At 51.9% G+C, this 12,506-nt stretch overlaps 1 protein-coding gene across 1 annotated transcript in view; it reads left to right on the top strand.

The window, feature by feature from the left end:
- Positions 1–12,506, top strand: part of matn4 (matrilin 4) — an 88,697-nt gene that overhangs the window by 39,759 nt on the left and 36,432 nt on the right. Inside the window, exons 2-4 of the mRNA XM_070894904.1 lie at positions 4,603–4,760; positions 9,623–10,192; positions 11,884–12,006. Of these exons, the coding sequence (XP_070751005.1) occupies positions 4,649–4,760; positions 9,623–10,192; positions 11,884–12,006 (805 nt within the window). The 5' untranslated portion in view covers positions 4,603–4,648. The remainder of the gene's footprint in view (positions 1–4,602; positions 4,761–9,622; positions 10,193–11,883; positions 12,007–12,506) is intronic.

Genomic DNA, 12,506 nt, shown 5'->3' with positions numbered 1-12,506 from the left:
GGGGAAGATATCGTCTCCTGTGAAAGCACAAAGCAGGCCATCGCGAATCGGCAGTTAGTTTTACACCGTGACAGATTTTCTTTTCTCTCCGTGGCTCAGTGCGAAGCACTCTCGCCTCTGAGTCAGAAGGTTGTGGGTTCAATTTCCACTCCAGAGACTTGAGCACAAAAAAAAATCTAGGCTGTCACTCCACTCCAGTGCAGTGCAGCACTGTCAGAGGTGCCGTCTTTCGCATGAACCAAGACCCCGTCTGCTCTCTCAGGTCAATGTAATGGTACTATTTCAAAGAAGAGCAGGGGAGTTCTCTCTGCCATCCTGGCCAATATTTATCCCTCAACCAACATCACTGAAACAAATGATCTGGTCATTATCACATTGCTGTTTGTGGGAGCTTGCTGTGCGCAAATGGGCTGCCGTGTTTCCCACAGTACAACAGTGATGACACTTCAGTTCCCTGGAGTGGGGCTTGAACCCACAACCTTCTGACTCAGAGGCAAGAGTGTGACCCACTGAGCCACAGCTGACAAAATATTTTGGTCAATCTTATGAAGTAACAGTTCTAGATCCATTTGTCGCTTGAAAGGATTCGAATTTTCCAAGTTCGTTCATTCATGGATTTATATCCCACATTACGACAATGACCACACTGCCAAAGTACTTCATTGGCTGCAAAACGCTATGGGACGTCCTGAGGTTGTGAAAGGCGCTATATAAATGCAAGTTCATTTTACATGAAAATGAGTACAGATTTATTATTTTTAGTAAAAAAAATTATAATTAAGCCATATTTTGAGGTTAGAATTAAACACAATTTAAGGCAAAGCTTCCCTATCACAACATGCATTCCTGATTTTGGCTGGTGCTATTTCCGTCAAAGGTTTGAAAGGAAAGTATAGCTTTAACAATTAAAAACAAATTTGAAAAGATCATACAGAGTCATAAGTTTGTACTAAGTTCTCTGAACTTGATGATTCCCCGCACAACTCCGCCGCCGACCTCATGTCTTCCTGGGTTTTCTCGGATTTTACCGTTTAAGCATCTTCGAGATTTACGGAGTAAAACAGAAAGCCAGGAAGTGGGGCTGGTTGCATAATGCACTGGAATGTCTCTGAGATGTGGCTTCAAATTCGCCACAGACATGCGAGGGGTGTGTGACGGTCTTAAAGGGAGAATCATCAACTGATTGCGGAGTTTTCAGGAGGGCTCTGCTCGATGTTCAGTTCCATTGACGTCGGGTGGTATTACCGATAGGATACTGCCCGTTTTGTGTGCAAAGCAAATTTCTACCCCCCCCCCCCCCCAAGTAGGTATAACAGAGTCACAGTTTCTGCAGCCCAAGGACCGAGCCTTAAACTGAGAAGAGGATGGGTGACAGGATTTAACTACTTTACATCGAGGGTGGTGTATGGATGGACTAGCCAAAGAGTCCATTGGAGGGGGAGAGGTGGGGGAAGGACTGGGAGCAAATTCAAGACAGAGTTGGAGAAGAACGTGGAGAAAGATTTAATGGGAGGGTGTGTGAGATATTTCCCAGGCACTGGGATCTGCCAGATGGACAGCAATGGTCCTTTCTGCTCCTGTACAATCCAATGCCTCGATGCTTTCCTCAAAAACTATGGGACTCCTTATCTGCCCTCACTTTTCCCATCCTCCTCTTGGTTGTAAATTGCTTTTAAGACGTCCAGTGGTCGTGAAAGGCGCTATAGAAAAGCACGTCTTTCTTTCTTTTTGAAGTGAAAGATTACTTCATTCTGTTCCATTTACAGTCTTGCTTGTCTTCGAGTGATGCTACCATAGTCATTACTTACCTGAACATTCCTCGCTTGTTCCTCACAAGCTATCGGCTGCTGAACCCCAAGTTCAGCATCGCTGCTTCCAGATTTTATCCCGTTCTCCATCTTATTCTTTTTAACTTTGTTTTGGGTTGCCAACCCTCCAGGATTGGCCTGGGGTCTCCAGGAATTGAAGATTAATCTCCAATACACTGCTGGGACCAACACGCGGGAGAAAAATTATACGGAGGGAGCAATAAATAATGTTTTTTGTTAAATAAATTCTTTGAACACTTTGGTTATTAGTCATAAAAATATCTGAGATGGGAGTAAAAGGCTGTATGACTGAGGGTCAAAAATCATCCAGTCAGGTAATGGAGTTTATTTGCTTTCCAATTGGACAAGGGAAGGCAGGGCACTGTGAGGATTTTAAAAAAATTTGTTCCTAGGATGTGGCATCACTGGCAAGGCCAGCATTTATTGTCCAAATGCTAATTGCCCTCGAGAAGGTGGTGGTGAGCCGCCTTCTTGAACCGCTGCAGTCCGTGTGGTGAAGGTGCTCCCACAGTGCTGTTAGGGAGGGAGTTCCAGGATTTTGTCCCAGCGACGATGAAGTAACGGCTGATATATTTCCAAGTCAGGATGGTGTGTGACTTGGAGGGAAACGTGGAGGTGGTGGTGTTCCCATGCGCCTGCTGCCCTTGTCCCTCTCGGTGGTTGAGGTCGCGGGTTTGGGAGGTGCTGCCGAAGAAGCCTTGGCGAGTTGCTGCAGTGCATCTTGTAGATGGTACACACTGCAGCCAGGGGGCGCCGGTGGTGGAGGGAGTGAATGTTGAAGGCGATGGATGGGCTGCCAATCAAGCATGCCCGTCAAGGATGGATCTGTCGAGCAACCAATGGCGGGAGTGTGGGGGAGGAAGGCGAGGTGGTTAGGATTGGGAGGTCATGTGATGACATCTCCAGGAATACCTCCAACCAGAGTTGGCAACATTAGTGACACTCCACACCACAGGCCTTCATCTGAGCTTCTCAATTTAATATTTCACAAAATGGTAGACACCATCAGTTCAATCCCCTCACTGTTATTATGCACCTCATGTGCAAAAAAGGAGCAAAGTGTTTTGCAAATACATCTTAGCACGGTAACAATATCCTTTCAAAGGAAATTATGTCTGGACAGCATTAATCTAGTTCAAAGGTTACAGATTAAACCACAACACAGAACTTTTAAACCTGGCATCCATTAGCACTGATTTGGCAATCCTTTTCAGAAAGGCAGTAAGATTAAAAAGTGTGGGAAAAGGAAATGTCACACGAGAGCTTTGCCTTTGAAGTTGCTTCCAAGGTTCACTATTGTCGGGACGTGCAGCCGGAGTTTCATCTGAATCAACATCACTGGATAGATAAACTTCCCATCACAATCACTGACTGCAGGCTGAGCGAACGGGTCTGGAGATTGGCAATTGTCAAGTGCCTTGGTCCTTGGTTCTTGATCCATACCCTGCTCAGATCGATGGGATCTCTGCCAGACTGAAAACACAAATGTTCAATCAACTTGGGGATGGTCAGCACAATACTTGGTGGATAATGAACCACCACAAAGAAAACTGGCCAAAATTCAGCAAGTATAGCTTGACTATTCCAACGCTCTCCTGGCCGGCCTCCCACCTTGCACTCTCAGTAAACTTGAGCTCATCCAAAACTCGGCTGCCTGGTAAACTGGCACCAAGTCCCGCTCAACCATCAGCCCTGTGCTCACTAACCACTGATTCCCGGTCGAGCAACACCTAAAATTCTTATCCTTATTTTCAAATCCCTTCATGGCCTTGCCCCCTCCGGCCCCACAACTCCTCCCGCCCCCCCCGAGATCTTTCAAAGAGCCAGCATAAGCACGATGGGATGAATGACCACCTTCTGTGCTATATTGTTCTATGAGTCACCTCTTCAGTATACTCTTTACTGCCTTGTCTCTGCACAGGTCATATTACTGGACTAGTAATTCAGAGAATGCGAGTTCAAATCCCACCATGGCATTTTGAGAATTTGAAATCAGTTTTAAAAATCTGGAAATTAAGGAAAAGTTGGTACAAGTAAAAATGACCATGAAGCTGTTTGATTGATAATAAACCCAACTGGTTCACTAGTGTCCTTTAGGGAAGGAAACTTGCTGCCCTTGTATGTAACTCTGGTCCCACACCAATGTAATTGACTCTTAATTCTCCTCTGAAGTGGCCTAGCAAGCAGTTGTATCATAAGAACATAAGAAATAGGAGCAGGAGTAGGCCATTTGGCCCCTCGAGCCTGCTCCGCCATTTAATAAGATCATGGCTGATCTGATCTTGGCCTCAACTGCACTTCCCTGCCTGCTCCCCATAACCCTTGACTCCCTTATCATTCAAAAGTCTGTCCATCTCCACCTTAAATATATTCAATGACCCAGCCTCCACAGCTCTCTGGGGCAGAGAATTCCAAAGATTCAAAATAAATGCAAAGAATACCTTCACCACATGGGACTGCAGCGGTTCAAGAAGGCGGCTCACCACCACCTTCTCGAGAGCAATTGGGGATGGGCAATAAATGCCGGCCTTGCTGGCGACGGCCACATCCCGAGAATAATTGTTAAAAGGGTGGGTTGTATCAGCTCTTGTTATACCTGCCAATCCATCACATTGTGGAACTGTGATCTCCTTCCTTTGTATGCCTCTTGTTGTCCTCCCACCGTTAATGTTTCCAGACAGTAACGCCCACAAGAATCAGCGGCAGGAATGAAGAATGATAGATGCTGCTCCAGTGTTTGTGTTGCTAAATGTTCTTCCTTTTTTCTCGACAGCGGTGTGTCTCAGTTTCTCAGTCAATCACACTCCTCTGTTTGAAAGATGAAGTTGCCCCTGGCAATTGGAGTGTTCCTGATAATGGAAGTTGTCTTGATGGATGGGATTCACTCTGCCAGAATAAGACAAACGAAGATAAGGAACAGAATGCTTTCAGGTGAGGAGGAGCAACAAGAAAGAAAAAATAATTGAAGAACAATACGTCGTCTAAAACAGTGGAGACTTCAAATAGCTCAGTTAGAATCATAGAACGGTTACAGCACAGAAGGAGGCCATTCGGCCCGTCGAGCCCGTGCCGGCTCTCTACAAGAGCACTTCAGCCAGTCCCACTCCCCCGCCCTTTCCCCGTAGCCCTGCCATTTTTTTTTCCTTCAGGTACTTATCCAACTCCCTTTTGAAAGCCACGATTGAGTCTGCCTCCACCACCCTTTCAGGCCGTGCATTCCAGATCCTAACCACTCGCTGCGTTAAAAAAAAATGTCGTCATGTCGCCTTTGGTTCTTTTGCCAATCACCTTAAATCTGTGCCCTCTGGTTCTCGACCCTCTGCCAAAGGGAACAGTTTCTCTCTATCTAGACCCCTCATGATTTTTCTATCAAATTTCCTCTCGACCTTCTCAGCCCCAAGGGGAACAACCCCAGCTTCTCCAGTCTGTCCACCTAACTCAAGTCCCTCGTCCCCGGAACCATTCTCGTAAATCTTTTCTGCACCCTCTCTAAGGCCTTCACATCCTTCCTAAAGTGCAGCCAATTGACCAATTAAATGTTGATCAATTTTGGGTGGACTGGTTTTACTGATAGGCTATGGAGTGAGACAAAGTAGTCCAAAATTAGGAGAAATCGCTATAAAAACGAAATACGTTTTTCTTTAAAGAAAATGTTTTAAAATGTGAAACATATTATTTGCCCATCTCCATTTCTCTTCCCTCTCCTCTCCTGAAGGTACTGGCTCTTCCTGGGGGTGTAGTTCTGAAAGTTTATCGTCCCTTTATCCAAGTCTTTACTTGTCGAACAAAAAAGTCGGGTTACTCTTATGTAAACACATGTCCTGAAAATCGCTGGCCGTCACACCATGATCCTGACGAAACCACGCTGGGCCCCAGATACACTTAGTGCTGAAGGGGAGTGGGGAGTGTGTGGGGGGTTTGGTGAGGAACAGGGGTTTGGTGGAGAGTGGGGGTTGTTGTTGGGAGGGGAGTTGGTGGGGAGCAATGGAGGGTGGGGATTTGGGGGGTTGGTGGGGAGTTGGGGGTTGGTGGGGAGTTGGGGGTTGGGAAGTTGGGGGTTGGTGGGGAGTTGGGGGTTGGGGAGTTGGGGTAGGGTGGGGAGTAGGGGATTGGGGAGTTGGGGGTTGGTGGGGAGTTGTGGGTTGGGGAGTTGGGGGTTGGTGGGGAGTTGGGATTGGGGAGTTGGGGGTAGGATGGGGAGTTGGGGGTTGGGGAGTTGGGGGTTGGGGAGTTGGGGGTAGGATGGGGAGTTGGGGGTTGGGGAGTTGGGGGTAGGATAGGGAGTTGGGGGTTGGGGAGTTGGGGGTTGGGGAGTTGGGGGTTGGGGAGTTGGGGGTAGGATGGGGAGTTGGGGGTTGGGGAGTTGGGGTAGGGTGGGGAGTTGGGGGTTGGGGAGTTGGGGGTAGGATGGGGAGTTGGGGGTTGGGGAGTTGGGGGTAGGGTGGGGAGTTGGGGATTGGGGAGTTGGGGGTAGGGGAGTTGGGGGTTGGTGGGGAGTAGGGAATTGGGGAGTTGGGGGTTGGTGGGGAGTTGTGGGTTGGGGAGTTGTGGGTTGGGGAGTTGGGGTAGGGTGGGGAGTTGGGGGTTGGGGAGTTGGAGGCTGGTGGGGAGTTGGGGGTTGGGGAGTTGGGGGTAGGGTGGGGAGTTGGAGATTGGGGAGTTGGGGGTTGGGGAGTTGGGGGTTGGGGAGTTGGGGGTTGGATGGGGAGTTGGGGGTTGGGGATTGGGGTAGGGTGGGGAGTTGGGGGTTGGGGAGTTGGGGGTTGGATGGGGAGTTGGGGGTTGGGGATTGGGGTAGGGTGGGGAGTTGGGGGTTGGGGAGTTGGAGGCTGGTGGGGAGTTGGGGGTGGGGAGTTGGGGGTAGGATGGGGAGTTGGGGGTTCGGGAGTTGGGGGTAGGGTGGGGAGTTGGGGATTGGGGAGTTGGGGGTTGGGGAGTTGGGGGTTGGTGGGGAGTTGGGGATTGGGGAGTTGTGGGTTGGGGAGTTGGGGGTTGGTGGGGAGTTGGAATTGGGGAGTTGGGGGTTGGGGAGTTGGGGTAGGGTTGGGAGTTGGGGGTTGGGGAGTTGGAGGCTGGTGGGGAGTTGGGGGTGGGGAGTTGGGGGTAGGATGGGGAGTTGGGGGTTCGGGAGTTGGGGGTAGGGTGGGGAGTTGGGGATTGGGGAGTTGGGGGTTGGGGAGTTGGGGGTTGGTGGGGAGTTGGGGATTGGGGAGTTGTGGGTTGGGGAGTTGGGGGTAGGATGGGGAGTTGGGGGTTGGGGAGTTGGGGGTTGGGAGTTGGGGGTTGGGGAGTTGGAGGCTGGTGGGGAGTTGGGGGTTGGGGAGTTGGGGGTAGGATGGGGAGTTGGGGGTTCGGGAGTTGGGGGTAGGGTGGGGAGTTGGGGATTGGGGAGTTGGGGGTTGGGGAGTTGGGGGTTGGGGAGTTGGGGGTTGGTGGGGAGTTGGGATTGGGGAGTTGGGGGTTGGGGAGTTGGGGGTAGGATGGGGAGTTGGGGGTTGGGGAGTTGGGGGTAGGATGGGGATTGGGGAGTTGGGGGTTGGGGAGTTGGGGGTAGGATGGGGAGTTGGGGGTTCGGGAGTTGGGGGTAGGGTGGGGAGTTGGGGATTGGGGAGTTGGGGGTTGGGGAGTTGGGGGTTGGGGAGTTGGGGGTTGGTGGGGAGTTGGGATTGGGGAGTTGGGGGTTGGGGAGTTGGGGGTAGGATGGGGAGTTGGGGGTTGTGGAGTTGGGGGTTGGGGAGTTGGGGTAGGGTGGGGAGTTGGGGGTTGAGGAGTTGGAGGCTGGTGGGGAGTTGGGGGTTGGGGAGTTGGGGGTAGGATGGGGAGTTGGGGGTTGGGGAGTTGGGGGTAGGATGGGGATTGGGGAGTTGGGGGTTGGGGAGTTGGGGGTTGGGGAGTTGGGGGTTGGTGGGGAGTTGGGGATTGGGGAGTTGGGGTAGGGTGGGGAGTTGGGGGTTGGGGAGTTGGGGATTGGGGAGTTGGGGTAGGGTGGGGAGTTGGGGATTGGGGAGTTGGGGGTTGGTGGGGAGTTGGGGGTTGGGGAGTTGGGGGTTGGTGGGGAGTTGGGGGTTGGGGAGTTGGAGGCTGGTGGGGAGTTGGGGGTTGGGGAGTTGGGGGTAGGGTGGGGAGTTGGGGATTGGGGAGTTGGGGGTTAGGGAGTTGGGGGTAGGATGGGGAGTTGGGGGTTGGGGAGTTGGGGTAGGGTGGGGAGTTGGGGGTTGGGGAGTTGGAGGCTGGTGGGGAGTTGGGGGTTGGGGAGTTGGGGGTAGGGTGGGGAGTTGGGGATTGGGGAGTTGGGGATTGGGGAGTTGGGGTAGGGTGGGGAGTTGGGGATTGGGGAGTTGGGGGTTGGTGGGGAGTTGGGGGTTGGGGAGTTGGGGTAGGGTGGGGAGTTGGGGGTTGGGGAGTTGGAGGCTGGTGGGGAGTTGGGGGTTGGGGAGTTGGGGGTAGGGTGGGGAGTTGGGGATTGGGGAGTTGGGGGTTGGTGGGGAGTTGGGGGTTGGGGAGTTGGGGTAGGGTGGGGAGTTGGGGGTTGGGGAGTTGGGGGTTGGAGAGTTGGGAGTTGGGAAGTTGGGGGTTGGTGGGGAGTTGGGGGTTGGTGGGGAGTTGGGGATTGGGGAGTTGGGGGTTGGGGAGTTGGGGGTTGGTGGGGAGTTGGGGGTAGGGTGGGGAGCGGGAGGTGGGGGGCGCAGTATTCTGCGCCTCCTCCCCCAGAAACCAAGTAGAGTTGGTCCCAGTGGCTTTCCTTACAACTTAAAAAATTAAAAATAATGCTCCTGAAAATCTCCGGGGGTTTCAGAGCACGATCTCGGGCATGGATCTCCAGGTGGTCCTCACACGTGATGGTGGGTTTACCTTTAGGCCTTGTCCGAACCTGGTGTGTATGCAACGACCTTACGTCAGGGTGACCTGTTGGGCATCGATGCCTCAGTGTGCTCCAAACATAGAAAGCAATGTAAGGAGAAGGGGCCGGGGTGAATGTCGGGTCTTCATTGGGACGTACTTTTAATTTTTTAAGCTGTAAGGAAAGCCACTGGGACCAATACTACTTGGTTTCTGAGGGAAGAGGCGCAGAATACTGTGACCCCCCCACTCCCCCCCACCCAACCCCCAACTCCCCACCCTACCCCCAACTCCTCAACCCCCAACTCCCCACCCACCCCCAACTCCCCAACCCCCAACTCCCCAACCCCCCTGCTCCCCACCAATCCCCCTGCTCCTCATCAACCTCCCTCCCACTCCCCACCAACATCCAACCCCCCCACCAACTCAAAACTCCCCCAACCCCACACTCCCCACCAACCCCAAACTCCCCACCGCCCCCCCGCTCCCCACCAAACTCCCCCCACTCCCCACCAACTCCCAACCCCCCCCCCCACACCCCCCCCCCACTCCCCACCAACTCCCAACCCCCCCCCCCACCCCCCCCCCACTCCCCACCAACTCCCAACCCCCCACCCTGACCAAGCCTCCTCCTCTGGACTCTCTGACCTTACTGCAGCAGTGGGTGTCCCAGATGTGCCCCTTGTGGCGCAGGTGCTCCACCAATGGTTGGCAAGTGAAGGGACCTCTCCTTGAACCCTCTGTTTGGGCAGGGTCAGCGGCAGAGGTCTCAGGGCAGGGGCACCTCGGTACTACCGCTGAAGTGCGGCCGCACCACGCATTCTCAGGCCGGTGGACTTCAGAACCCGGGTGAAAGGTGTAAAAGCAATGAACGAGGAGCGTTGCACTTGGCGTGACTGTCACCTGCGTTCCCTCCGGCATTGGGCTGTAACATGTCTTGCCTTTCGTTTCAGACAAACGGTGCACCACAGGCCCCATTGACCTGCTGTTCATTATCGACAGCTCCAGGAGCGTCCGTCCGTTCGAGTTTGAGCTGATGAGGAAGTTTGTGATTGACATGGTGAACTTCCTGACGGTGGGGCCCGATGCCGGCAGGGTGGCACTGATCCAGTACTCCAGCCAGATCCAGAACGTCTTCTCCTTCAAGACCTTCCAGAAGAAAGCCGACATGATCAAGAGCATCCAGGAGGTGATCCCGCTGGCCCAGGGGACAATGACGGGTCTGGCCATCCAGTACGCCATGAACGTGGCTTTCACAGAGCAAGAGGGGGTCCGCCCCCTGGAGCAGAAGATCCCAAGGGTCGCCATCATCGTGACAGATGGGCGGCCCCAGGACCGGGTCAACGAGGTGGCAGCGAGGGCTCGCGAGGCAGGGATCGAGATCTACGCTGTGGGAGTGCAGAGGGCAGAGATGACCTCCCTCAGGGCCATGGCCTCCTTGCCTCTTGAAGAACACGTCTTTCTCGTTGAGACCTTCGACCTGATTGACCAGTTTGCTAAGACCTTCCAGGACAAATTGTGTGGTAGGTGCTGAAATAAAACGACGAAAAGAGAGTTCTGCTAGCTCAGCACAGGTTGTGGAATGTGCCTGAGAATTTTCTCGTCTGAATGGCACGTTGCCACAGTGAGAGAGGCATTTACCAGCCAAGCCATCACACGGCATTTTGAACCAGAAAACTAATGGGCTGAAAATTCTGGCCTCGCCGGGTCCATGCGAAGTGCTCGCGCCGGGCGAGGCCTCGCAATTGCCTGTTTTCTTGGCGCTATGCGTATGCGCCGAGAACCGGCTTTTTCAATCTGTCAAGATTTCTCTTCACAATTCCTCCACATCCCCGGGAGAAGGGCATTCACGCGGGAGAGATCGGGCTATTTGCCCAACTCATGCCCAGCGAATGTCCTTCAAACTTTTTCGTCTGGTGAAATCAGGCGCATAGCTTACTTTTACCATCATAAGATTTTTAAAACATATAAAAATTAAATTTAAACATTCATTTTTATATTTAAAAACCCTGTCCAATAAGGTAAGTTTATTTTTAACCCTATGAACTCATTGAATGGCGGTGCAGGCTAGAAGGGCCGAATGGCCTACTCCTGCACCTATTTTCTATGTTTCTATGTTTCTAAAACACATTTTTAAAAATCCCCCCCAAAAAATATTTTTTCTAAAACATTTAATTACATTTAATTTCAATTAATTTTAAATATGTGAGGTGCTTTATTTATTTATTTATTGTGCTGTGTTTCGGTGTTTTTCTCATTGATAGTAATCGGAGCCCCTACAAACAGAGCTCCCATTTTTATCAATGAGAATACTGCAGAGTGATTGGTGATCCAGGCCCATGTGATTCCAGCATGTACGTACCTGAAAGACATCTCCCCTTGCGCTGCACAGCGAACCTAGGCTCCCGACTGGAATCCTACGTTCTTCCGGGACCACCAGATATTTTCCGGGTCGGAGGCGTTCATACGCAGGAAGCCTCCGACCGCAATTTTGCCCCCAGGAGAGTCAGGCAGCAGAGTGGCTCAGATGCCCACTGATAAATCTTTTGGGGCTCAGTTTGTGGTTTGTGATTGCAACCAAAAATAAGATGCTCCAGTCTATTTCATCATCATCATAGGCAGTCTCTCGGAATCGAGGAAGACTTGCTTTCACTCTAAAAATGAGTCCATAGGTGGTTGAACAGTTCCATACGAGAGCCACAGTCCCTGTCACAGGTGGGACAGGCAGTCGTTGAGGGAAAGGATGGGTGGGACAGGTTTGCCGCACGCTCCTTCCGCTGCCTAGACCCTAAACGTGACACACTTTAGCCTATGTGTTGCCTTATATGTGATGCATATTGGCCTATGTGTTGGTATGTAATATTGTTTATGTTATATGTACATTGTAGGTAGCACACTCCAGTGTTTTACCCTGTATATAACACACTGATCAATGCAAGACCTGTAGTTATATATTATCCTCTATATAACACACTCTGGTCTACACAATACTCCTAGCTATATATTATCCCCTATATAACGCACTCTGTTCTATACAATACCCTTAGTTATAAATAACCTGTATATAATACACTTAGCTCAATGTAATAGCCCTCGTTATGTGTTACCTTAAAGAGAACACACGACCCTTCACCAATTTCGTACACACTGATTTTGCTATTACACCAGGACAATATGAACTATTAAGTTTTGATGTGTGTGTTTTCCTCACCAGGTCAAGACTTGTGCGCTGTTGGGAGCCACGGCTGCCAGCACATCTGTATCACCACAGCTGGATCCTTCCATTGTGCCTGCCGTGAGGGCTACGTGCTGAACGCAGACAAGAAGACATGCACAGGTACAGCTGGGCGGTATTTCATGTACAGAGGTGGCGGCTGATTATAAGCTGCTACTTCAGGTGTTCTGGAGCTGGTTGCAAGTAACGGATGCTAAAGACATAGGGGGGAACAATTGACCCGGTTTGTGCCTCCCGTTAGCGCTTGCAGGTGGCGGTAACGGGACGCTAAGGGGTCACCGACCGGGTGCGGCAAATTCACCGACACCCATGAATTTCCCTGGCGGTTTTGCATTGGCGCTCGCACTCACCGTCTCATTCTGTAGCTCCCCAGAGATCGTGATGTCATCCGGTGCGCAGCGCCCCGTTACCGCCTCAAATGCAATATTCGCTCCCGCCCCCTGCAGCATCGCCAGGCGTTAACAACGGCAGCTGCAGGAGGCGTTGGTCGGCCACTAAGGGAGCGCTAATTAAAGGCAGTGGTGGTCAGGTAGGGCAAAATGTATTCATCTCCCCTTTCTGGTGTCTCGTGTTTTGTTTGGCCCCCGCGATTGCTCAGCCCG

This window comes from Pristiophorus japonicus, chromosome 12 (assembly GCF_044704955.1).
Source record: "Pristiophorus japonicus isolate sPriJap1 chromosome 12, sPriJap1.hap1, whole genome shotgun sequence".
Lineage (NCBI taxonomy): Eukaryota > Metazoa > Chordata > Chondrichthyes > Pristiophoridae > Pristiophorus > Pristiophorus japonicus.
This window is presented reverse-complemented; position numbering and strand designations above follow the sequence as displayed.